Here is a 26,988-nt window from a genome sequence, read left to right as displayed (position 1 = left end):
CCTTAAAAGCCACCGCTCCCGGCTCGGCCTGGCCCGCTGCGTGCCGAGGACGAGGAGGGAGCGGAGCGTTACGACAGCTGCCTTTGCGGCAGCGGGCTGGTTTCCGGCGCTCGGCGTCGCTTGACGGCAGAGGGAGCAGAGAGGGAAGAGGGAGGACAACAAAGGGGTGTGAGGGGCTGCGGCGGCATGTGAGGGGCGGCGGCGCTGGGGCGGCTCAGGTGAGGCGGCTCAGGTGAGGCGCGGCGGGCGGGGGCAGGGCAGAGCCGGGCCGGGCCGGGCCCGCCGGCTCCCGCTACTCCGGGGCTGCCTCCGCCGCCCTGCGGCAGCGGGCAGGCCCCGGCGGAACGCCGCGGCCGGGCGGGGACGGGGCCCGCTCCCCTCGCGGGCGGCAGCCCGTCCCCCGGGCGGAGCCGCACAACGGCCCGGGCCCGGCGCCGCCCCGCGGGCGGGAGCGGCCGTTTGCCCGGCAGCGCCTTGGGGCGCGCTGGGGCTGTTTGTCTGGGCCGGGGCGAGGGTCGGGCCTCGCCGTCGCCCCCCGGGCTGCAGGCCAGGCCCGCCTGGAAGCGGCCGGGGAGCTGCGAGCCGCAGAGGGCAAAGCGCGGGCATGTGTGCTTCGCATAACTTTTATGGTTTTTTTCAGTTACCGTTTTAATTCCTAAACGAATTGGTGCTACCAGACATTTTTTTACAGTGACATATTGTAGAACTTAATTAACTTAATATTTTATACATCATAATTTTGGGGTACTTAGGGTTCGTGTGAATAAACATCTCTGCTTTAAAAAAAAAATCAAAACTTTTTTTGTGATTAAAAGTAACGCTGGGCCAAATGTAGTGCTATGGAATGTATTCCGTGGTTATTGTATTTAACATTAAATGCAAAAAAACCCTGAAGGAGCGTAGTCTAATGAATGCAGTACATAGTTGGAGGGTAAGAAGACTTCATTGCTAATCACAGTTTTTCTGGTACAGTGTGGCTGGGCCTTAAACAAGTTGCTTTGCTTCTTTGTGGTTCTGTAAAGCTAAACTGATGTGGTGTGCTGTGGGGCAGCTTGAGAATTAGTTGAAGTATTTGTGAATAATAATTTAAGGCTCTGTTTAAATACTAAATGCTGTGTGCTTAATACAGGTATATACAGTTTTGTTGGCCAATGGAAAAACAATGAATATGCAGTTTAATTCTTTCAGCTGAGCTCAGTTGCACCTATTTTGTGTTTACTGATGAGCTGTTCTTGAAAACCTACCTCCTGGCTTTTCTTTCCAGGAGAATGCATTGAAAGTTTCAGGGAATTATTTCATGTCAGCAGCAATGCATTTCTGGGACTTTGTAGCTAATGACTTAAACAGTGTCTTCCTTGGACTACCTTACCTGTGCTGCAGGTCATGAGGAATATTTCTGTACTAAAGAGGAATAGTCAAGGCTGTGTCCCATATGCATAATTAAACTTAACATAAATAATGCAGATTCAGTGATCTAGCAGTAGTGGAATTCATAAGACCACTGGTTTTTCTCTGTCTTACCTTAAAAGTTATTTAAAGCATGCATATTTTTTTTTCTCTTTAGCAGGTGGGAAGAATGAAAGGAAGGGGGGATGAAAGAATGTTGAACCTTTTTGTTTGGCTGTATGATGGAAGGAAACAGGACAGAGAACCTCTGCAATAGATCGTTCGGATGGCTTCAGCGACAAGAGAATGATGCTAAACCATGGCTCTGGAAACTTTCTAATTGCTTTTCTGCTGCTGAAAAGTCTTTGCCTTGCAGTGCGAAAACGGTAATTCATTGCTTTACTAAAAGCATAGTTGATAGTTATACTGCTCTGTATTAACTGCACTGTTATTGCTGACTAAAGGGGGCAAGCAGGGAGGGGAGAAAGAGGAGACAGCAGTTACCATAGTAAGTACAAAATCCGCCTGGGAATTTAAGGTCTTTAGTTGTGTTCACAGCTCTTTCATCAGTGTTGGTGAAAGCAAGCAAGTTGCTTTGCTTGACAGGCTTTACTCTCTACAGCTCTGTTTGGAATAATGCAACTGACTGCTTAAAAAGTGTGTAAGGCAGCTTCTTGGAAGCTCTATGAAGTTATTGCTGAAGAGTAGAGTGGGGAAATAGTCTTCATGCTTCCAGATTTTTATCAATTTAGTTTGGAAGAAAATTTAGAATTTTCTGAATTATTATTGCATAGTAGTTATAGCATTTGTGGATACTGTTCTTCATGAATGTCTAATTTTTCCTTGTTTCCATTTCTTTAAATATTCCTGTTCTGTAATCGCATATGTTTCTATACATTTAAGATGCAAAGTGCTAAGGAATAGAAGGAATAGTGCAACACAATGACTTACTTGAGCAAGCAAGAAAGCTCCAGCTGTTAAGTAACACTCATTCATGCATGTTCAATCAGACTTTCAGTAAAAGACATGGGGGAAACAGATAAGCATGTGTCCCGTTGTGTTGCTGTTCTCATGCATCAGGAGCTAGGAAAGGAGCTGCCATAAATTCTGGAATTTAACATATAAACCAGTTCCAGACAGATTTTTGGCAGAGTGTATCTTCAGTTCATAAGATCTAGCATCAGGTAGAGAGGAATAGTTTTGAACTTGGGTAATCAATTATTCATTACTGTGTAGTAGGAAATGCATTAAATTCAATTTGGTAAGTAAACGTTGTTCCAAAGTACTGGCCTAAAGCTCTGGAGCAGGGAGTTGTATGCAGGTTAGCTCTACTAACCTTGACTGTTTTGGTGCTTCTCATAACCTTGCTTAGTTTTCACTGCTGCTGTTTTAAGAAAAGCTGTATTTCTGTTTATGCCTTTATGTTTCGATACCTTAAATCAGAGTAGGCAAAAAGTACTTATATAGTTGTGAAAATTTAGTCTTCTCTGTTAGTTTATCTGCTTGATATAATTTCTGATTTTTTAAAGTCTTAGTCTTTTAATGCATTGTTTCTAAAACTTTAATACAATTTTAAAGTCTTTATTCAAAGTAAAAGATGATTACTTACGTACCTCCAAACTGTGGGGTTTTGTACTTTACATTGCATCCATTTATGTTTGCTCTTAAAAGAAAAATCTTATTTTGCTTTGCTGTTGCAGAGTATCTCTCAGGCTTAGCCTAACAGTTTTCTGCTTTTCAAATTCTGTTTTACAGACCCATTGCTATTTGGTTTACAACTTCTTGATTTTGTTGCTTCCAAAATACACTCCTCAGGCTGCACACAACTGGCATGTTTCTTCTAATATTTTACTTGTTCAGACAGTGAGATAATAGTAATCGTAACAATAACAATTTCTGTTATTGTCAAAATTGTAACAGTCTAAAAATATGCTTGTTTATACCATAAAATTGTTGGTTTATTTCTGTATCTGAATGTAACTGAGCTTTCTTTTTCCAGAAAGATTACATGGAGAACAAGAAAGCTGCTGTAGAATTGAAGGATGCTTCATCTCCTCATAATGCTGGCTCTAAACTGTTTCCAGCAGTACCGCTTCCTGATGTTCATCCTCTTCAGCCACAGCAAATACAGCTTTCACCGGGCCCAAAAGTAAGCTGCTGTGCTCATGGCTCTGACTCTTCCTGTACTCCACAAATGCATTGTGGTGGTGGTGGTGGTGGTAACTTGATTCACCCTGGCACAATATTAGACTCAAAAAGCACTGGGACGATTACTTGTCAAGTAGGGTCAGGATTTGCTTATCAGTCTGCATCTTCACTGAAGAACCCTCCAGCTAGAAGCAATTTGGCAGGCATTGCGAGTGAGTTCCCTGGCATGTGTGTAGAAAACAGTGTATCTTCCTGTCAACATCTGCCCTGTTGTGGAAAACTCCATTTCCAGTCCTGTCATGGTAATGTGCACAAACTGCATCAGTTTCCAGCCCTTCAGAGCTGCACATCTTCTGGCTATTTTCCTTGTTCTGAATTCACAAGTGGGGCTACAGGTCACTTGGATGAGCATATTGCACAGTCGGAGCTAACATCACGTGTGTGCGCCAACCCTTTGCACCTAAACATGGCACCTTCAGTTTGTTTAAAGGGCTCTCACTACTGCAATGACTGCTTGAGCAAGGTTTGTACGCATCGTGTTTCTCATTCATTTAATTTTTCACTCAGTATGGTATATGGTTAATGTTGAAATAATGTTACTTGAGCAAAACACTGGCTTCCATGGGTTGCAGCTTGCATCCTCCTAGTTGGTGATGCACAGTCTGAAAGTACCAGATGTCCTTTTTGAAGATGATCTCTTTTCTGAGGTAACATTCAGTTCGATGGGAAGACAAAAGAGGCTATCGTGACGTTTAGCTTACAGGGGATCTGTAATGTACTCAAGCAGAACTTTGACTGGATTTGAAAGACAGTTATCTCTTCTTGACAGCTCCAATTAAAATGTTCCACAGTAGTGACTCTGAGAAAAGGCTAACAACAGTTACCGTGTACCCTCGGGCAGCTGATCAATAAAGAGGTGAAATGTCTGATGCTATAAGGATATTCTAGTTTGCTTGGTTTGATAGGTCTTAGTTCAGTCTTCCCAAATTTGTAACTTATACTTCAATACCAATTTGGTACACTTTAGAAGTGATTAAAACTGTGCTTGAATTTTAATAGGAATTTCAAGTTAAATAATATACTCAGCTTTGCAAGATGTGTTACTTAAGCTTCCAAATTGAGCTTCCAATATGAAAGTGAAATGTCTTCATTTCAGTAAACTAAATGGTGAATTCAGTATGTTTGGAATTATGACCACTATTTTGGGGGGAAGGGTGGTGATTCAACCTTGTACTCTTAATTGTGCTGATTTCACATGCTAGGTCGTCGTCTTTTTTTTTTAAATACATATTAGTACTTCTTCAAGATGGCACATCTTGATGTGTAGAGTTTAATAGAATCTTTCCTTGCATTTGGAAATCTAGAGCTAAGTATGCTAGGAAAGACTCTAGGATAGAAGCTTCCTTCATGCAGTGATACTGTTGTTAATTAACTTTGTGGAGTACATCTGAACTTGCATTTGTTGCAGAAGGGAAACTGTTTCTACCACGAAATAGTATGTGTTAATATTGTATACTAAATGAACATGTATTTTGAAAAATTGTCCCAACAGCCAACCAGAAACAGCCTAGTTGATGCTGCTAAAATCTGGCCAAATATTCCTCCTCCGAGTGCACAGACTGCACCTGTTCCTATCCCAATATGTAACGGCTGTGGAACCAAACGAACAGGAAATGAGAAGAGTTTGCTACTGGCGAGCAGCCTTGGCAAATCACCGCAGAAATATGGTAAACCACATTTGTTTGAAACTTGCACTTAATGGATGTCCTCCTTAAACACCATTGCACATGAAGAGTTCTCTTAAATTGCACTGTTCTCTGGAAACTTCTATAAAGTCATAGAAGACTAAAGAGTAAAAAAACCCCTTGTTTCTGTTTTGCAAAGTCGTAACTTGGATTTACCTAGTTTTTGACTACCTAGTTAACTTACTGTATTGTTGGCACAGAGTTTTGATTTTTTTACTTTTTTTTTTTTCCCATTTTAAGAACTAGAAAAAGAAATTCTAAGGACTTGGAAGCTATTCTGTTCTGGTAGTGTATAAAAAAATTATCTTAAGTCATACTTTGAAAAGCATTTTCTTAGTCTGTAGTGTCATCACTTCGTATGCAGTAAAGGTGTGATGTTTGTAATTACAATATAGCTTTTCTTGTTGGTCTTGAGAGGAAAATATTGGGTGAAATAACTACTTGGTCTTTCTACAGTGTTAGTACTGCTTCAATTACAAAATCATAGCTAGTGTGAAAGTTGTAAACTTAAAGTCATGGAAGAATAAGAAAATGGATAGTTTTACTGTCATTTTAAGACTATGCCTGTTTTTAGTTTTTTCAGGTGCAACACCCCAATTAAGTGTCCTTACAAAATGTAATTCCAGTGAATCTTGTAGAATAACTAATCAACATCTACTCAAACAAATACGACATTTGTCTGCTGTGCTTAATTTTATATTCTCAGCTAGCTTTCTTAGCTTGTTTTTGACCTGTAAGGATTCTGTGTCATTCCTCATGTTTTTTCCAGTTGTTTTGTGGGGGTGGAATGGGTGTATAATGTTAATTCAAAATTAAATAGGTATTCAGAGTGCTGAAACACCGGAAACTTTATTTGCACTTCTTAGCCTGTAGTAACAAAAACTTTTAACCTCACTCTCCTGAACTGTAGGATACCTTTGTGTTTGTTCCATACTGCCTTAATTTTCTATAATCACTGTCACTATACTGGTAATCTCATCCAGTTTTGTTTAGATTCTTTACCTAATGCACACCGTAAATTTGAACAGCTTTTGTGTTTCACTTCTGTTACTGATCCAGCACCCGCTGAGTTTAGTGTGACACAACTTGAGACAACTTTCATGGCACGTGCCACCTCAACATTTCATAACATTTTGTTTAAATACATTACTTCGTTGTATGAGACTTTAAAAGTAAAGCTGAAGTTGTCTTGCGTCTTTCTCCTAACTTAACAGTGACTAAATTTCTGTTTAGGACTGATTTGAGGTATAAAGTTTCTCCCTTAAAGAGAAACTTTGAAAACACCTGTTTTTGTTTTGGGTTTTTTTTTTTAGATTCCTTAAGAAACTAAAACCGAACTTGCATTGCTGGGCATGTTGTTCTCTAAAATGTAAAGCTTCCAATGTGCAAAGTTTATAGTATGCCAAGTTTAACATTTTTGGTATTTGGAGATTAAAATGAGCTGTGTTGTTAAACCTGTACAGGGTCTCCGGAAGTTGCAGTAGCAGGCCAAGTTCTGGAAAACTTGCCCCCCATTGGAGTCTTCTGGGATATTGAAAACTGTTCAGTTCCTACTGGCCGTTCAGCTATAGCGGTTGTACAGAGAATTCGTGAAAAGTTTTTTAAAGGTCACAGAGAGGCAGAATTCATCTGTGTGTGTGACATTAGTAAAGAAAATAAAGAAGTTATTCAGGAGCTAAACAACTGCCAGGTATCAAAACAGCATCTACTTGGTGTTCTTGCTTGGGAATTTGCGTACTCCAAGTGTGCTAATAGTGATTCCTGTTCACTAAAACTTTGTTAGCTTCTGTGTTTAGTGCATGAGCTTATAATTAGTTTATGGGTGGGGTCTTTAATGCTGAACTTTCCTGGTGTGGTACTTTTAAAACTGAAACTGCATTCTGTTATATGTAGATTAGTGTTTTAGCTTTAGTTTTAGTGGTCGCAGAGGATCTTTATTTCATCCACTAATAAGTGGTGGTAGAGTTTCTAGTGTTATTCTTCAAATCTCGTGACTAAGCCATTAACTTAAAAGAACTATGATTTCATGAACTTAACTTTTTTTTTTTCTACTTCTGTTAGTGAATACTGTGCTGATTAGTGAGGACACTTGTAAATTAGTGGTATTGATTGGGGCACCTTTAACACTACATATTTTTCCATCAATACGTCTTGTTTCTTGGCATTTTTTAAGTTTTTGTGCAGGTTTCTAAGTCAGAAATTGCCTTCCCACCCCCTAAATTGTAGATATGATAACAGGTTGACAGTTTATCTGCTTATGTGAGGTAAATATGTGAATTGATAGTGAGTACTTGCTTTGTTTGTCACACCTCTATTTCAAATGAGGGTTTATGGAATGTTTTTAAGGTATGTAAATTGTGATCTTTAACACAGAACAGCAGAAGTCATCTCTAAGACACTGCTGAACAGCTAGGGTTGAAGTTCATTGCTCATTAGAATAGTCTGAGATCTATACATGTTGTATTTCATGCATGTGTGCATTAATTTATCTAAATAAGAGGTGCATGTGATGGCTTAATTAAATTGAATTAAATTTAAGCAAGTGTAGTTCACATTCAAGCTTTTCTTTAGAGCGTATCTATGTATTTCCACAGGTGACTGTTGCACACATCAACGCCACAGCAAAGAACGCTGCTGATGACAAACTCAGACAGAGTCTTAGGAGATTCGCTGATACGCACACTGCACCTGCCACTGTGGTTCTTGTGTCAAGTAGGTGTTGGTGGTGCTCATCTACTGTGCAGAATTCAGTTCCTCTTTTCAATAGTACTTTTGCATATGACACTCTTCTGCTTTCCATGGGTTATGTTTACAATCAGCTTTAAGTGAATTGCTAAAGAACTCTTAATAATGTCAGTGGCAGCAAGGGGAAATTAGGGACAGTAAGATGAGAATCTGGCTTAGCTAAATCAGCACTGGAATCTGATGTCTTCTTGAGTGTCAGTAGGTATGTGAATAAATACCGTCTAAAGTTGAGACAGCTTCAGCAGGAAGCTAATAAAGTAAAACTCATTGAGTCTTCCCTATGGTAATCTTACATTTTGCTCAAAGCATTCTGAATGTGATTTGGTTTTTATTCTGGTAGCAGCATACTATGCAGTTAAATATGCAAGTCACTCAACTATTTAATTGCTGTGTGTTGCCTTGGGTTTCTTCCTAAAGCTAAACAAATGTTATAGAAGTATACAGTACCAGTCGAATGCCTTGCTGATAAATAGCTAGAAGTTGCTATTAAAAGGAAGCCCCTGTCTGAGACTGAATGCTAACTGCTGATTTAAATTATGTCTATTGAGAAGCCTTGTAGCTGTTGGTGCTTTTTCACTGCAAGTTTTCAGTGATAAATAGAACTTGTCAAGTGAGATCTGGGACTTTGTTTAATATGATTTTTTTTTTAGCTTTTTCATGTGTTTTCTTGTTCCTTCTATTTTTTCTTTTTCTCCAGCGGATGTAAACTTTGCTTTGGAACTCAGTGACTTGAGACATCGACATGGTTTTCGGATAATTTTGGTACATAAAAACCAAGCTTCAGAAGCACTCTTACATCATGCTCATGAGCTTATTTGTTTTGAAGAATTTATTTCAGACTTGCCACCAAGGTTACCGCTGAAAATGCCGGTAAGGTTTTTAATTCTTAATGCAACAGACCTTTCAAACTGTCAACTTCCTTTTTTTTTTTCCTAATTTAGGGGGAGAGCAGGCTGAAATTATGTGTGTGTGTTTATGGTGAGACATGATGTCCGCTGCATATTTGACCATTGTCTGTATTTCAGTTACTGCCATGTGAATGTATGCTTTCTGCTTTAAGACTGAAAGAATAAAATAATAAAAGAAGAAATTAACTAAAAGTAGAAAAAGTCACATTCTTATCACTAAATACTTTATCAGATAATGTATCCTACATGCCTTTCTTTCACTGGCAGAAAGTTAGGGTAAGAACTTAGTTGTGCATTAAGACAGCTCTCTGATGCTTTCTGAACAGTTTTGAGTGACTACTGTTTTCTTGGGTTTTTTGTCTTCCTGGTGATTCCCTCTGGATTTGCTATGTTGTCTTTGCACAGCACTCACACCCTTTTCTTTCTTAGAAATAACTTTCTGAAGTATGTGTTCACATGCATGTGTAGAATATATAGAATTCTTGGGTTGCAAACAGTGATGTTTTCTTATCTGGAGAAGTGATCAGGTATTGATCCGTTGATCAGGGACTCTGTAGTCTCTTCTAACTTTATATTGGAGATGTAAGTTTGAGGATCTGCCTTGGTATGTTTATATATTTATTTTTATATTTATATATATATTTTATATACAAATGCTTGGTGTATTTGTTTTCCAAACAAACTGAATGCTGCAAAAAGAATGACTTTGGGGGGGAGTGGGGGAAGAGCATGTGTCACCAGAATCAATGTAAAAATACTGGTTTTGAACAAGAGGGTATACTGATATAATCAAATTAAAATCTTACTCCCTTTAAACAGGCATGCCATACACTATTATATGTTTATAATCTGCCAACAAACAGAGACAGCAAAAGTGTCAGTAATAGACTCAGGCGTTTATCAGACAACTGTGGAGGGAAGGTGCTGAGCATTTCTGGAAGCAGTGCAATTCTCCGTTTTTTAAATCAAGAAAGTGCTGAACGGGCTCGGAAGCGAATGGAAAATGAAGATGTCTTTGGTAACAGGATTGTAGTGTCTTTTACCCCCAAAAACAAAGAACTTAATGAAACAAAAAGCTCCAACTTTGTGGGAACTGAAAAGGTGAAGTCTCCCAAAAAAATTAACAAGAACACAAAGCTGTGCCTCCTCAACAAAGACTCAAGTGATCAGTCTTCTGCTACCAAAGGCTCTGCTGGGAAAGGATTCCAGATTCATGGATCTGTCATCAAACCCACAAATGTTAAAAGTTTACAGGTATTGTTCTACCTTGGTTAGTATTCTTGCTTTTCCTCATGTTCTGAGGATTGCTTCTGTTACAGCTTTATCTTTAACTTGTCAATCTTAGTTAATGAATAACTGATGTATAGTGACGTTCCCAAATGAGAGCTGTATTCATCTGCTCAGAAAGCAGACAATGAATTTGAGGGTTGTTTTTCCCCCTCCCTGCCACCTTTTTCTCCATTTGGAAATACTGCTGGTACTTACTGAGTCTCAAATCCTAGGCTACTTTTGACTTTTGTATTGGTGTTGAGTATAACATCTAGAGTGATCCACTTTGCTAGTTTTAAGGAAAACTAGGGTGGATCTACACTGTAGCAAAAATATTTCAACTAATTGACAGTTTACTATTTTCTGTCACAGAAAATCAAATATTCCTGGTCATGAAGTGCCAATGAAAATGCTATTAAAGAAAAATTTGTCAGTTATGTAGGTTTCTATCACAAGGAAAGCCCCTGGCAAGGTCTGGTGCTTTTATGCTGACCTTTCATCTGTTTCATATAGGAGCTGTGCCGCCTTGAATCAAAGACCATCAGTAGAAATACTGAAAACCAGCAAGAACACTTAAGAGAACAAATTCCTTCTCCTCAGAGTAACTCTAATGCAGCGATTCCAGTGTCTCTGGCAACCAAAAAAATTGGAATGGGAGAACAATCCTGTAAAAGTAGTCAGAAGTATGTTTAAAAATAAAGACATCAATGTTGGCTACATTTTTTTAATGTGAATTCTGCAACATAATGTGTTTTCTTTTTCTTATATATATTTGTAAATAGAAAAGAGACCTCTGCTTCCAGGAGTGTTACCAATTCCCCTGTAGATAGAAAAGATAAAGATGAAACTGTGTTTCAGGTCAGCTATCCCTCTGCTTTCAGTAAGTTGACGGCCTCAAGACAACTCAGTCCTTTACTCATGTCTCAGAGTTGCTGGTCATCTCGGTAAGTGTCTGTCTTATTCGGGAGGTGAAGTGAGACTTCACCAATACATACATTGATTATTCACAGCTGCATATGGAGTTGTGTATGCTAAGCACATTACTTTAATACACTGATTTATGTGGAGGCAAAATGAAACTGTGATGGTGCTGCATAACAGCTAACAGAGGGTGGATGTAAATATAAGATGAACTCCTTTTTCAGAAACTTATTGTGTGGCAATTGTTTCCTGCAAACTTTGTATTTAAAGCTTCTGAAAAATCTTCAGAGGTTTTATAGACATCTTACTCCTCTTAATTTCAGTGCCTTTAACATTCCCAGTAAAAATTTATCCAGGCCCATGAAATTCTCATAGACTTAAATATCTGGCCTTTGCCAATTATTGAAATCACATGAATGAGTTTGACTTTTTTAATGTGTTAGTAAGATAGTAGAAGACTTGGTGCCTAATATATTATTAAATTGGGTGACTTTGAAACATGATGTGAATGACTTTCTTTCTTCTGATAGGAAATATTTGTCTTGTTATGATGTTTTGCTTGTGGTGAAATTTGTTTTGCCTGCACACATACGTACTAGGAAAATAACTTCAAAGTACTGTATTTGTGCACTTGACCTGTATCTATTTTCTGATTAATTTTGAGATGTATATTTCAGAATTGTGCAATAGCTACTTCAGCTCATAAATGTTTTTATTTTACCCAGGAGTATGTCTCCAAACCTCTCAAACAGATCATCTCCACTCACATTTAACGTAATAAATCATACCAGTGGTACAGACTGCCCTGATCCTTTTGCAAACGGTGCAGACATTCAGATCAGCAATATAGATTACAGATTGTCCAGAAAAGAGTTGCAGCAAAATTTACAAGAAATTTTCTCAAGACATGGCAAGGTAAAGACTAAAATACCTTTATTAAATCTATTTTTTTAAATACTTCCTGTTTATGTATTTATGGACACGTTTGTGGTCTAGCTTTAAGTGAGTGGGAATGGAAAGCTATCCAAACATGACTTAAACTTTGTTAAAAGGAGGTATTGTCTTTAACCTTTTAAAAAAAAAAAAACAGATCATCACTTGCACTAGGTTCTTAATTTGCACGTGGTCTTCATAGATCTGGGGTTCTGAAGTTTTGTGTATAAAGTTCTTAGTAAGTGGCTCATAAGTCATGCAGGGGACAGGCTTAGGCTTTAGCTGCATAACCTTTTTGAGCTGTAAAGCTGAATTCCTAATGTCAGCTTAAAAATCACAGTGAAAACTGAGTTTCTGTTTTGAATCAAAGTGATCAAAAACAGATACGGAGAGTGAATCAGTAAAAAGCAATTATGCAAGGAGAGGTCATTTCAGCAGCTGTCCTATTTCTGTCTGATCTGTAGATGACACTCTTCTGGCATAATCTACATGGGAAGATGTCTGTGTTAAAGGAATATCATGGCCTTGCCTTGGTCAAGGCTCATTGCACTCGGCTCTTGTTTGTATTGTCCTGTTGGCCATGGTTCATCATACTCAGTTCCTATTTGCATTGTGTTTGGTTCCTGGCCAAGGCAAGATTGTGCTACTCTCATGTTGGCTTGCCTTGGGTTAATACTTTGTGATAAATGTATAAAATGTTTTCTTCCTTTCAGGTAAAAAGTGTAGAGCTCAGTCCTCATACAGACTACCAGTTGAAGGCTACAGTTCAGATGGAAAATCTGCAAGAAGCAATCAGTGCTGTCAACAGTCTTCACAGATACAAAATTGGCAGTAAAAGGATCCAGGTCTCATTAGCAACGGGAGCTGCTAGTAAATCACTCTCTCTACTTAGGTAATAAGCACTTTGGCATCTTCTTAATTGTTCTAGCATGTATTTAGTGGCTGAGAGATGATTTAAAATACTGAGCAAAGGAATGATAGGGAAATAAAGTAAAATCTGTCTTATGACCTGATGAATGAGTTAAATATAACTAGGCTAGTTTTCAGTTTAGCATTTTTTTCACTGCTTATATTTTAAGTTGCATCTGAAGAGACTAGATATCTGTTCAATAGTTTCACCACTACTCTTTCATAATACTGATAGACCTCAATAACTTTGTGCAGCTGAGTCAAGGTTACACTTGGCATCTTTATTTCTTCTTTCCTCCGAGAAAGTGCATATGAATTTTCTCTTTGAGGATGGGATACACAGTTTAGATACTATTGGTGTTTCTTTGATGTCCATTTCCTATATGGAAGATGATAGAACTAGAGTGCTGATGCTAGTGAGAATACAAGTGTATTCTGTTTCAATTTTTTTCCTTACTGAAAGAAAGCATTAGGAAAAAGGTTGTCCTCATTTTTTCATAGAAAGCTACAGTGAAAATAGTGCTTGAAGTGTAGAGTATTCTACAATTATGAAACTTGATTTCATTCTTGCCTTTTAGTTTATCCCTGTTCAAAGTTCTTAATGTAATGACAAGGCTGGTAACTTCTAAGGCTGCAGCTTTAACGTTGCATTTTATAGATGCTCGAAATCTTACCACCACCTATGAAAGGTGCAACTCCTTCAGAGACATTACCTAATGAGTTAGCAGAAATGTTACTACGTGCACTCCCCTGATCTGAAGTGTCAGCTTTTGTAGTGCTGGGATGGAAGGGAATGCAGTTTGTCCCATTATATTTACAGTTCATAAACTGCATCTGTAAATATCTCTCCAGTTTGGGCTGGAGACTAATACGAACAGATTAATTTTGTGCTAATGTTCCGAAACTTCTTTTATAGCTCAGAAACGATGTCCATTCTGCAGGATGCACCTGCTTGTTGTCTGCCTGTGTTCAAATTCACAGAAATTTATGAAAAAAAGTAAGTTCTCAGTTGTTGTTTTTTCCTCTAGTACTTCAGAAAAGAATCTGATCTTGTGTGATTGTTTACAGTGAATTATAGAGAGTAACAGAGAGTAACAGAATGGAGTGTTACAGGTTTTTTGTTGATAGATGTTGCAGCATATTATCTATCCAGAGGCAATGACTGTAATACTGGCCTTTCTTAGAGGGTTATACTTTCAGTATTTTACTTCATTTTTCTATGTCAGGATGAATAGATTAGTTACCTTAACATTTTGCATAGAACAGTTTCTAGCATGTTCCTGTTTCTTAAACAAAAAGTGCAGATTACTGCATTCTCTAACTCTATGATGTGTATTTCTTTTTTTTTTTTCTTTTAGATTTGGGCATAAGTTAATTGTATCAGACTTATATAAACTAACAGATACTGTGGCAATCCGTGACCAAGGAAGCGGGCGGCTGGTGTGCCTTTTACCCAGCAGCCAAGCCCGGCAGAGTCCATTGGGATCTTCACAGTCACACGATGGTTCATCAGCAAACTGTAGTCCTATAATATTTGAAGAGTTGGAATATCACGAGCCTGTTTGTAAGCAGCATTGCCTGAATAAAGACTTTATGTAAGCTGTGTATAAAATACTATAAAATCTTACAAAATATTTGAACAGCATTTAACACTTACAGATATATTAAAGTTGAGGTATATATGTTCATATAGTGTGCTCTAGTCACTGTTTCTATGCTTACAAGAATGAATCAGGCAGAAATAGTAAGATTGCACAGTGAGTTTTCTAGGCAGTTCTCGTGGATCAGTCTGTTCAGGTAAGATTATTGTATTCTAGCACAGCTGCTGAGATAGAATACCTCTTAAGCAGAAGCTGAAAGGTACACTACCTTCCTCTGGTTATATAGGAAGGTTATACATACTAGAGATTTCTATTAGCCTGAATTTTATTACATAATTATAGCTGGAACTGAGCATTCTTCTTTGTCCTCCAGCTATGTTTAGTAAGTGATTCATACTGGGTTGAAGATTTCCTGAAGCCATATATTAAGTTTTTTTGTTTTATTCAACAGAAGCCAGGTGTGCTACTAGAGTAGTTGTTAGGTGTTCACTGTGAACTGCCTGATACGTGCTGCTAAAATTTAATTTGAAAATTTTAATCTAATGATGATAAAAATATGGTCTTCTAAATGTTGTTTGTCTTCTGGAAATTTGCTGTAGTGGTATTAATTTTTGTGAAGAAGAAAAGATGGAAGTTGCTTGTGACTGTACATAGTGGTATTGTCAGCTAGTAGCAGTATATCCTATGCATATAGTATAACGTTTACTATGTGTGTAAGTGAGCACAGGCATACTGTGCTAAAGCTATGTGTAGAATGACCATATAAACTTCAGCTTCTTGTTTTTACAGTGAGCATGAGTTTGATCCGGATTCTTATAGAATTCCTTTTGTGATTTTGTCTCTGAAGACATTTGCTCCCCAAGTTCACAGTCTTCTACAGACACATGAGGGTACTGTGCCTTTACTAAGGTAAAGTATTTTAATTTAGACTTTTAGTGTAGGGGTTGATAGGTTAAAGATTTAAAACTTTATTGATGGCTGTTGTAATGTTCTGAAACTACCTGTTGTATAAAAACTCCGGTTCTTATGTAAGGTGGTATCTTTTATAGTAAATAAGTGACTTATGAAATTATTACTTTTGGAATTCTTGTTGAGAAAGAAAAAAAGACCCACTTATTTAAAATGTGCGTTTTATGAAGACTTCTTCTGTAATGTATTAGTAAGCTGTTGAAGTCTGTTGCTCAGGAAGTGTCTCGAAATAATGATATTTTTAGGACAATTGTTATAGTGGTATTCTAGTGTATAATAGAAGCTTTTTTTTTCTTCTGAAGTTTTCCTGATTGTTATATGTCAGAGTTCAATGATCTTGAAATGGTGCCAGAAGGCCAGGGTGGTGTTCCTTTAGAACATCTAATTACCTGTGTTCCTGGAGTTAACATTGCCACTGCCCAAAACGGCATTAAAGTTATTAAATGGATACATAACAAACCACCACCTCCTACTACAGGTAAATATTTCTATTTAAAATCCTTTCTCTGAACTACTCTTTCTGTTAAAAAATTAAGAGTAGCATAAAGTAAACATCTTGTATCATTGTTAAACTGTTTATAAAGAGAAACTTTTAGCTTGAATGTTCATTCTTTTTTTTTTGTCTCTCCTGTGCTCTTGCCTGTGTCATAAAGTGCAATGTTTAGTGGAAGAATATCAGTGAAACATTCAGTAATATGACCTTTTCTTTTTGTAGATCCTTGGCTTCTACGTTCTAAGAGCCCTGTAGGTAATCCACAACTTATTCAGTTCAGTAGAGAAGTGATAGATCTACTTAAAAGCCAGCCGTCCTGCGTCATACCTGTCAGTAAATTCATCCCAACATACCATCATCACTTCGCAAAACAATGCCGTGTGTCTGACTACGGGTATTCTAAATTAATGGAGCTGTTAGAAGCAGTGCCTCATGTACTGCAAGTGAGTTATATGGCACTGTTCCTTTTAACTTGGTGTATTGTACTTGTATCTTCAACTATCTGAATTACTGGTTGCTATTGTATAATAGATGGTATGTAATTACCTAGTCCACCTTGAAAGAGAGGGTTAACTGAACCTTGGAGTGTAATTGTCATGTTTTTTGAGATGATGTTTGGTTTTTTTGGTTTTTGTTTTGTTTTTTTTTAATTATCCCCACCCTTCCAAAACAACTTCTGGAGAAATTAACTCTCTATTTAATCTAAGCCTCTAGAATAAAGTTTGAAGCTGCTTTTAGCCTGTGGCTAGTGCTTGAGTAAAAGGTTTTAATTGTGCTGTTTATCATAAGAACACAGTAAATGCTGAGTGCTTGTAAGTTAGGCTGTGATGTGTAGCCTGTGACTTGAAGGATTTCTGTGTGAAATAAGTCATGTGGCCTTATGTTACAAAAAAGAAATGCTATGGTCACATTAGCTTACTATTTTGAACACCAGTTGGTTGCAGAATTTTAAAATAATCAATACAAATGTGCAACAGTTGCAACAGCACTCGTGGAAGAAGCACATCTTAATTTCTTGATGACATATGCAGTACAGAAAGTGTATAGCTTCATGAGGCTACCTTTCCAAACACTGTCTCTATAATATACTTTAGTTCTAGCCTACCTATACTGGAACTGGCTTCCAAGGATCTTGTAAAAGAATTTACTGAGGATGCTAGATGTGAGTGATCAAATAAAATTTTCTTTCAGATTCTTGGTATGGGTTCCAAACGCTTGTTAACTCTAACGCACAGAGCTCAAGTGAAGCGCTTTACTCAAGACTTACTGAAGCTTCTCAAATCCCAGGCCAGTAAGCAAGTTATTGTGAGGGAATTCTTACAGGCTTATCACTGGTAAGTTATCTGTAATGGAACAAGAACAACTGTGCAGGGCATGTCTATCAATGGTGGGTTTAAAACCTATTGCAAGAGAAGTCAGCGCTTCAAATCTTAGTACAAAACTGTGGCAACTGTATTGCCTCTTCGTTGCAATGTGGAAGTTCAAACTTCTAATGAAAACCAAAATTAAAAGCTCTCTGGCAGACTTTACTGCTTTAGTACTAGTTTGTTTAACTTTATTGGAGTTTGAAATGGATTGCTGTATTTCATTACTTCTCTTTGAAGCCATGACTGCAAGGTTGGATTTAAGCAAGCAGGTTGTGGCACATTAACATGAACAGTAAAGGGAAAATGTAGTGTTAGGGTTCTTAGAGGCAAACATAACATAAATAGACTGAATGTCAATAGATACTCTTACTACTTTAACTGGACCTAGCAATGGCACAAAAATGAGGGGGTAATACCTGTCTTGCTATTGCCAGGAAGAATGTTCTTTTCTAGCATGGTAAAAAGTTGTTTAGTTTTTTTTTTTTGAAGAACCAAGAATGATGCTTTCCTTAATATGAAGATAGAAAGTAATGTTAACAGTTTGAGGAAACAGCTTTGAGGAAACCATAGCATCTTAGTGCTACGTGTGGCCTACCTTTGCATGTGTGCTAATGTGCTGCATGGGCCAACAGCTCCTTTTTTGGGAGTGGACACTTCTACTTATATTTCCACTATTGGCAAAAATAAGTTATTGGTTGTTTCTATACCTACTAAATGTGCATCTCCATTGTAGTCTGCTCTGGCCATTTGTTGAATAAGAATGTGTGCAGTGTTCTTGCTTCTGAGAGGTTCCTGTTGGGGAGGTGAGGAGAGTAAAATACCATTTAATATATTACATAGTATTGTGAACCTTCATGGTGTATTCCAGGATATGGCTTTCTCTTGAGACCTAATCTTGTTTAAGAAGAGCATGTGTCTCTAACTGTTAAGCAACTACAGACTGTTGAAAGTGTAGCCATAGGGAGCTGTATAACATAATTACATTTTCTTACATCACTTAAAACCGAAGCTTGAAAAATATTACTTTATATTGTCACTTACCATGACTAGTTTGAGGCATCCACTGGTTGATATATACAGCTCTTTCTTCCAGTGCCATGTTGAACCATCAGTGTATCTTATTTTTCTGGTTAGAATGGGTAGGTAATTTGAATTAAGAATACTTTTCCCCTTTATTTCACATGGTAGTATTATTGCCATTATGAAAATTATGGTTTGTTTGGGTTTTTTTAGGATTTGAGGCTTATTGTCTTAACTTTAGATATTTTTTGCCTACACAGCATGCATTAATGCTTGTATTATACAATTTCATAAAACTTTCAGGTGTTTCTCTAAGGACTGGGATGTTACTGAGTACGGAGTGTGTGAACTGGTTGATATTATATCAGAAATTCCAGATACAACCATCTGTTTGTCACAACAGGACAATGAAATGGTAATTTGTATTCCCAAAAGAGGTATGTCCATGTACATTTTTTTTACTGTTGCCAAAGAAATTGTTCTTTGACTATTTTAAAACTGTACTAACTAGAGTATATAGGAGTGACTTGGATTTATTGATAACTGTGTTTCTACCTTCATAGCTAAGTTATGAACTTCTAGCAAATAAAGAATTTGTCATTCCAGGAACACTTGTAGTGGAACAGACAGGAAAGCAGGTGGCAAAACATGTAAAATAATGTTGCTACTTCTGCATGTAGTTAAACTTTCTGTGTAATGATTACAGTGGGTTGTTTCCACACAGCAAAAATACCAATGTATTTGGCTATTTAATATCTTCTAAAGTGCTGATCACCTGATTATTTTGACTTTAAACATGTAAGCTTAGTAAAGGTCTTCAGTGGTAGAAGAAATTAGTGACTTGGTGTGATATGTGATTAAGTTGAAAATCAATCAGCATATTTTCATGTTATATTCTGTTGTGTATTATAAGTATGTTGGTACATAGCTCTTGCTTTGTTTTTTAATTTTAGAACGCACACAAGAAGAAATTGAAAGAACCAAACAATTTTCCAAAGAGGTAGTAGACTTACTGCGCCATCAACCCCATTTTCGAATGCCCTTCAATAAATTTATTCCTTCTTATCACCACCACTTTGGTCGTCAGTGCAAACTTGCTTACTATGGTTTTACAAAACTACTTGAACTCTTTGAAGCCATACCAGATGTCTTACTTGTAAGTAATAAAATTCTAAGCTGTACTAAAGCATTTTTCTGAGATCTGTAAAACTGTTTTAGCAGGGGTTATATTTCTCATTAACTTTAGTGTGAGTGATAAACTGTGCACCTGTAATGTTAGATAGCTGTTTTCAAGAAAGTCTTTGATATAGCTATTTTGGTAAAATGGTCCAAGGTTTTTAGCACATTCAGGCTAAGTTTGTTAACAAATTCAAGTTTTCTAAATTGGATTACATTTACAAAATTCAGTATGTCAAAATTAGAGCTGAATTTCATTAAAGTCGTGTTAAATGTGCTTTAAAAAAGGTTAATAACTTTAATTGCCTATGTTGTATTTCAGAAATTACATAGTTGTGTTTGCTATATAGATATCTTTTGAGGTAGCTGAGCCCTGCTACATAGCAAATGATTGCCTGCAAGCACTGAATTTTAGTTGCAGATTACACTTTTTTTCATCCAGACTAGGTAAATGGCTTTAACAAAGTGTAATTTCTGTTTTGTAGGTATTAGAATGTGGGGAGGAGAAAATTCTCACACTCACGGAGGTGGAACAAGTCAAAGCAGTTGCTGCCCAGTTTGTTAAACTGCTGCGGTCTCAGAAAGACAACTGCCTTATGATGGCCGATCTACTGACAGAGTACAGTAAAACATTCGGATACACACTGCGTCTTCACGACTATGATGTTAGCTCAGTTCCAGCTTTAATGCAAAAACTTTGCCATGTTGTAAAGGTAATCTTTTATCTTTGTAGTTTAACCTTCTAAAAGGTATGTAATGTTGTGTTAAGAAATTTCCTGTCTCAAATCGCAGGTCTCAGTGTGCTTAATATTGTACTCTAGAAACAATATTTCATTAAGTTGGGGGGGTAAATTCCAAAGGGATTTTAAATGTAGCTTCTATATTCTTATGATGTTCTCTTTGTTCTTTCAGCTTTCTCTGGGAAAACTCATGCTTGTTTAGCAAATAATGAGTAAAAGATTGTATTGTAGTACTTACTTTAGCAATACAAATTGGTTTTTTGCCACCTGACTTCTGACTGTGTAAAAGCAACCATTTCCTGATAACTGTAGTAATCAGTAATCCTAATGTTTTATGTTCCTAATTTTTTTTCATCTATGGTTTGAGGCTTTGACTCTGAATGTAAATACATAGATGGTCTTGTATGTCAGTGGGAAAGAAAGGTTCCATCTATACGGGCACACTGGTTTAGTTGCTCCAATTCTGTTAATTTAGCAGCTGGTGTCCAGGCTGGTGCTCAGTCAGATCTTGCTGGCTTGGAACAGAGTAAAATCATGTCTACTATGTGGACAGAAACTGCTACAGAGTTTTTGTATATTTAAAGTAAATTTTTCCATGTAATAAGCTGCTTTATCCTGTGTGCTTTTGTCTAGGGGAGTATCAGATGCTGGTATGTAATATCAGATACAGCTGTGCTCAAACAAACCCCGGCTACACAACTTATTTATAAATTAATCTCTTCCCTGTCCCTAACTTCATTCCCAATTCATTTTTCTAGGTTGTTGACACAGAGTCTGGCAAGCAAATTCAGCTGATAAATAGAAAATCTTTGCGGACTCTGACTGCCCAGTTGCTAGTCTTGTTGATGTCCTGGGATGGAACATCCTTTCTCTCTGTTGAACAGCTTAAACAGCATTATGAAACGATCCATAGTACTTCGCTTAATCCATGTGAATATGGATTTATGACCTTAACTGAACTCCTGAAGAGTCTGCCTTACTTGGTTGAGGTACGTGAGCTCTTTTTCCTTTCTGGTGTGTTTCATACTTTGAAAAGGCATTGTGACTAGAGGATATGGAAGTATGCACTCTAATTCTTTCTCTTTTCTTTTTCTAATAGGTTTTTACCAATGGTGCATCAGAAGAATATGTGAAGCTTACAAATCTGTATATGTTTGCAAAGAACGTAAGGTCCTTACTTCACACTTACCATTATCAGCAGATTTTTCTTCATGAGTTCCCAGTAGCATATAGCAAATACACAGGAGAAGTGCTGCAACCTAAAGCATATGGATGCAATAATTTAGAAGAGCTCCTGGGAGCAATTCCACAGGTGTGAAGAATTCGGTTTTGCACAATTTACATTGATATTTCTGCATGGATTAAAAGTAGTTACACAAGTGCAGTTTCTGTTAATTGGTGTGAATTGCTGGAGTAATTATCTTCTCCAAGGAGGTTTATACTAATTGTGTTTTTAATAGCATCTGAGAAATTTGGACTGTGTAATAAGAAAAAGAAAATATTTTTTACACGTTTTGGTCAAATTTTGCTAAAGAACTGTTCCTGGTGAGACTGCAAACATCCTTGACATCTCTGTTAAGTGAGATAATTGATTTCTGTCTTGAATGAATGAACAACTGTACAGTACTGAAGCTTCATTTTGATCAGGGTAGATTATTAATTTTGGGAGTGAAGAGTTGTGGGACCTTGTCAGAAGTGCCACATAGTGGAATTGTGCTGTGGCATCGTCTTGTCATCCGCATGTCCTAAGTGCTCTAGGATAACTTCTTGACCCAGTTTACGGCTATAAGCTTTCCTTTAAGTAAATGAATCTTTCTGGAGAGTAACAAAATAAAATTTTGCAACTCCATGTTTAAACATATAGTTTTGTTAATATATACACAATGTACACTTTCTAGCCTTATAGTTTGCCTTTGGCATCAATTATTTTGAGACCAAGCTTTTCCTTGGGTAGTGTAGTACCATTAGCAACACGATTTAGTTTACTTTGAGAAGTAACGTCAGTGCAAGGCTAGATGAAAGGCAGTGAGTAAGCTGCTTTAGGCTTTGATCTTATTATATGCTGATGTTTAATTCTGCTTTTTTTTTCCCCCCCCCTCTATAGGTGGTCTGGATTAAAGGACATGGCCATAAGAGAATTGTGGTACTCAAGAACGATATGAAAAGTAAGTCATGTCAATTTTGAGCAGTATCTTAGTTTCCTTTTTTCTTAAGAGGTGACTTGAGTAAACGAACCAAATGAACTTGCCTTTTTGTAGCTCGTTTTAGCTCACCTAGTTTTCCCCCTGCTGATCATGTGGATGATCATGGAAATCAACTTGCTGACAATAACGGACATATTATGGAGACCCCAGGATCCACTTCATCAATGGAACTAAGTCTAGGAACACCTAGCAATGGTAATGCAAAATTGATTTATATAAGAAATTTATTATCTTAGGGGAAATAAGCAGAGTAATCAAAGCAGCATGGGGAAAGCTGTGTGAGATAGTCAATCCAGACTTCTGTAGAAATGCTTTATGGCTTGAAAGCTGTTGAACTTCTCCCAAAGTATATAGTTAGGCATGTGTCCTCTTGACAAGGGGTTGTGTTGTCCTCATCTGTCAATATATATATATATAGCTGCTAGAGTGCTGTTTCTCATGGATTTTAGTGGAAATTTAAGTCTAGAAGCATAAAGCTAATGAGAAAAGGTGGTCAGTAGCAGCTTCTGCTAGGAATGTCTCCTGTATTCCGTCTGCTAGGAATGTCTCCTGTATTCTGATGAGAATATAGTGCTCTTCTGTGGTGTTTTTATGTTGATTTTGTGTTGTTACTTCTTTGCAAATAATAATGGCAGTCCTGTTGGTATAAATCTGTCTCCAAATAAAAATAACTGGGAAATGGTGACCTCATAGTTCATATCAGGCTGTGGTCTCCAACTCTTTTACTACCTGCAGGTTGGAGAACTGGTGGAATGGTTCTTGAGTTGTTATTAATTCGGAAGTCTAGGCTCGTCCCTTTTAACAAGGGCAAGTCACTTTATTTTGAAACTTACAGCTTAATTTTTACATGTAAATGTGTTAGATGATACTTAAATAGTTCATAGGATATTGGTATGTCTGCAGGGGAGTTGGCTGGTAACTGGCCCTTCTCTGTTAAAGACTGTTCCTGTAGGACTCGTTTCCTCAGCTCTTCTTCTATTACTCAAGTTTGGCAGATACGAGATTTTACTATAGGAATATATTTACTCAGGCAAGCAATAGTTTTAACATACTATTGCTTTGCCTGCTGTATTGTAATTAGTTAGATGCTCTTGATCCAGTAAAGGAATTCTTGAATGAGTCTGAGGTTAGTTAGCATTAACTAAATTGGTTTGATATTAGCATTTGAAATATGGCATAGCTCTCAAATCCTCAGACTCACATTTGAAGACTACGTTTACCAGCTCTGAAATGGTGACACCTTCACAGCTTACAGATACTTTGAAAGATATTCCCTTATTTTTGTAGTTTCTAATCAAACTGAGCAAGAACTTCTTTGCCTCACCAATACATCTCCCGTTGACCTCTTGTGTGAGCCAGTTCCTTCCTGCCTACCATCCCCACAACTGAGACCTGATCCGGTGGTTCTTGAGTCTGCAGACCTGATTCAGTTTGAGGAACGCCCTGCACCTCTCACTGGTAAGAGTTTGCTTGTCTATGTTGTATTACTTCTGAATGGTAACTCATACGCTTTGGAAAATAAAGCATCAAACATAATGGTTCATTATATAAAGTTCCATTTAAATACTTAAATATGTGTATATATTGCATAATGGGATGTGTTGGAAATGCAGGTGGCTTTCATCAGAAACTGAGTACTGACCATAAGTACCCTACTGTGATTCTCTGGGGGGAATTTTATAGGCACCTTATCCACCACTAAAACTGCGTTTTGTCAACCTGTAGAAACCTTTTCACCATAGTAATTTCATAGTGCTTTTCTGAGCGCTGAGAAACTTCATGTGCGAGAATTAAATTAAACCTTCTAAATAGGACATGATGCAGACAGAGCCAGAAGCAAATGTCACATTAGCTGCAGAGGTGAACGTGACACATCTGGCTTCAAATCAGGCGGACAAGTTCTTTTTAAATATTTTATTGCCTATTTCCAGAGAAATATTCTTTATTTTTCAAGAACAGAGCATCGATAAATTGAGTTATCTTATTTATTTTAGAGATAATGATTTTAACAGAAGAAGAAAAACAAAGGATTGTTACCACAACTCAAGAAAAATTGACCTCTGGTTCTGTGGTATCTAATACCACAGAGAGTGCTTCAGTGCCTCCCTGTCAGTCCTCTGAAACCCAACTAAACAAGGAAGCAATGGACAGCCCAGCCAAAAAGCAACACAAAAACAAGGTGAAATTGGCAGCAAACTTCTCACTTGCACCTGTAACCAAGCTTTAACTCTTTCTTTTTAGTGTGAAAGACAAATACCTATGGACTCTGCACAAAGTAAAGCTATTTGCTAGCCCTTATGTATTTTAATGAAAGGCCTAGAAGAATTAATTTGTATTTAATGTATTCTGTGAAGACTTTGTTCCTTTTACACTGAACACAGCTGTTAGCAGAGCAGATTTTTTCTATTATTTTGAAAAAAATTCTGGCATTCGTTAAATTATTCTTAAATCTTACAGTTTTTCATAAATGTGTGTTCAGTAAAAGCAAAATATTAATTCAACTAAAATGGAACAGATTTTATTTTCTTTAAGCCTCGTTGGTGGTGTAATCATACATGTAGCATACTGTATTCTATAGGCTGTTGCTTACTGGTATTGTTTCGGACAGTATTAATAAAATGCATGATCTGTCTTTCAAAAGCCTGTTGAGAAATTTTAACTCGCTGACATGAAATGACAAGAGTGAGGGAGTTGATTGTACTCCAGAGGAGAAACTTGTTCTCTGACCTTTCAGATGACTTGTAACTGCATTGGAAATCCTTTTGTCTAAAAATGTCTGTAGAAGATTATGTGGATTTTTTTGTAAAACTTGTTTTAAATGTTTTCTGTAGCTTTCAGTTCCATTTAGGAGCTTTCTAGGACATGGATGCTTTAAGCTTCCCTTTTATATTTAGTTCCAGTCTGGCATGGATTTGGTTAAGGAAAAGACTGTCTTGGTGTCATGAGTTTAAGATACAGACACGCACATTTTATTGTGTCTCGAAATGAAGTTAGGAAGATTCTCATATTTCTGAAATATGCATTTAATGCATAAATTACAGATAATGGAGCAGGTCTTACTAAAATGTTTCGTGATGGAAGGTATTGATGCTATTTCCACCTGTAAGGAAAGTTCTAACTACATGTGGAAATGCTAAGGTTGTTCTGCTTAACCTTGTTTTCTATTTTTAAGTGTGTTCAGTAAATGGGAAGCTTATTCTTTGATGGTGCTGTCTTTTAGCTGTGTCTGTTTTTATTCTAAAACTTACTCCTAGTGTTGGAAGCTTTTTTTTTTTCAATTTGTGGTATCTTGTGTTGGCTTTTGAAAGGGCCAGCTTTAGAAGAGAGGTTAAGTCAGTGGATGACCTTAACTCTAGTTAGCAGAAATGTCCAGTGTATGAGACTTTATACCCATTCTGGGTAACCGTGGCATTTACAATGGGTTGTATTTGCCAGGCAGCAAATAAATTGCTTGTAGTATCGAAAGAACCTATACTAGAGCTTTTCCACTAGCCAACTGAGTATTTTTAAGGTGGATTCTATTGTAATATACAAGAGATGGAACACAGGCTCTAATTTCTCAGCCAGCAACAGGAAATGCCACTGAATAATGGCTATAGACAGAATTTTACTAGTCAGATTTTGTTATAAAATCTTTTAAATTACCAGTAGTAAACTTATAGCCATTGTGAATGCAGAGAAACACTTGGAAGTTTTTCTGAGCATTATGGCACAGTATTTTGAGTCCTTAGTAAACCTCTACAGACATACTGCTATAGAAAGAGAAATTTAGAAGTAAGCTTTCTTGGAATGTTTTTAATGAGTTAAATGCAAGAACATCTGCTTTCACCTTAAGTTTGATAAGGTTAACACTGATCAGTCTAGATCTTTGTTTCAGAAAAGCATGCATTGGAGAAAAGACCAACCTGAATTGTATTTTCATGAGATGCAGCTACAAGTCATTTGGAGTACTAAAGAAAACCAGGTTTTTGCTTTAGAGGAAAATATGGTATTTGTCAAAGTGAGTGTGGTGGTTATACCATTTATGGAGGTCAGGATATCTTTTCTGGATTCATGTGTGATTCTGATGAAATCGCTGTTTGAAAGTAATAGAAAAATACTTTTGAGAAGTTGTGTTCATAGTGTAACAAAATAGCTAACTGAATTGCAATATATTTTTTTATCCAAAGGGTTAAATGAATGATGTGACTTACAGATTTAAAGGCATTACAACCATGAAATTCTTTAATTTAACAATTAAATGTACTACTTCGGATTCATGTCTGTTTAAAAAAAATGTCACTGAAGCCCTCAATTTATGCAATTTATCTTTTTCTTGGAATGGGACGGAGAAGAAAAAATTCTTTTCTTAGCTGTCTACTTTGTTTGGACACTTTCTTTTGTGGCTCAAGTGCTGTTTTGTGTGTTGGGACCAAACAGTTGCGTCAATAAAATTTTGAAGCAAGCATAACCCT

The 26,988-nt window shown here is 37.2% G+C and overlaps 1 protein-coding gene across 2 annotated transcripts; it reads left to right on the top strand.

The window, feature by feature from the left end:
• Positions 1-131: 131 nt before the first annotated feature.
• Positions 132-26,988, top strand: MARF1 (meiosis regulator and mRNA stability factor 1). Of its 2 annotated transcripts, XM_082313310.1 has the most exons (27): positions 132-218; positions 1,565-1,772; positions 3,386-4,057; positions 5,087-5,261; positions 6,743-6,969; positions 7,874-7,991; positions 8,722-8,894; positions 9,752-10,186; positions 10,715-10,884; positions 10,984-11,145; positions 11,848-12,037; positions 12,769-12,947; positions 13,881-13,961; positions 14,323-14,559; positions 15,355-15,474; positions 15,837-16,012; positions 16,250-16,470; positions 17,219-17,361; positions 18,718-18,851; positions 19,368-19,570; positions 20,076-20,303; positions 21,089-21,319; positions 21,430-21,642; positions 22,435-22,495; positions 22,589-22,729; positions 23,822-23,992; positions 24,529-26,987. In XM_082313310.1, the coding sequence occupies exons 2-27, from the start codon at positions 1,626-1,628 to the stop codon at positions 24,759-24,761; spliced, it is 5,241 nt and encodes a 1,746-aa protein (XP_082169436.1). In that variant the 5' UTR covers positions 132-218; positions 1,565-1,625; the 3' UTR covers positions 24,762-26,987. The 2 variants fall into 2 exon arrangements, with proteins under 2 accessions (XP_082169436.1, XP_082169437.1); XM_082313311.1 differs by lacking the exon at positions 132-218 and having other exon boundaries at positions 1,645-1,772; positions 3,390-4,057; positions 24,529-26,988.

This window comes from Platalea leucorodia, assembly GCF_965183815.1.
Source record: "Platalea leucorodia genome assembly, chromosome: 5".
Classification (NCBI taxonomy): Eukaryota; Metazoa; Chordata; class Aves; order Pelecaniformes; family Threskiornithidae; genus Platalea; species Platalea leucorodia.
The sequence above is the reverse complement of the archived record's forward strand: the minus strand, read 5'-3'. Positions and strand labels throughout refer to the sequence as shown.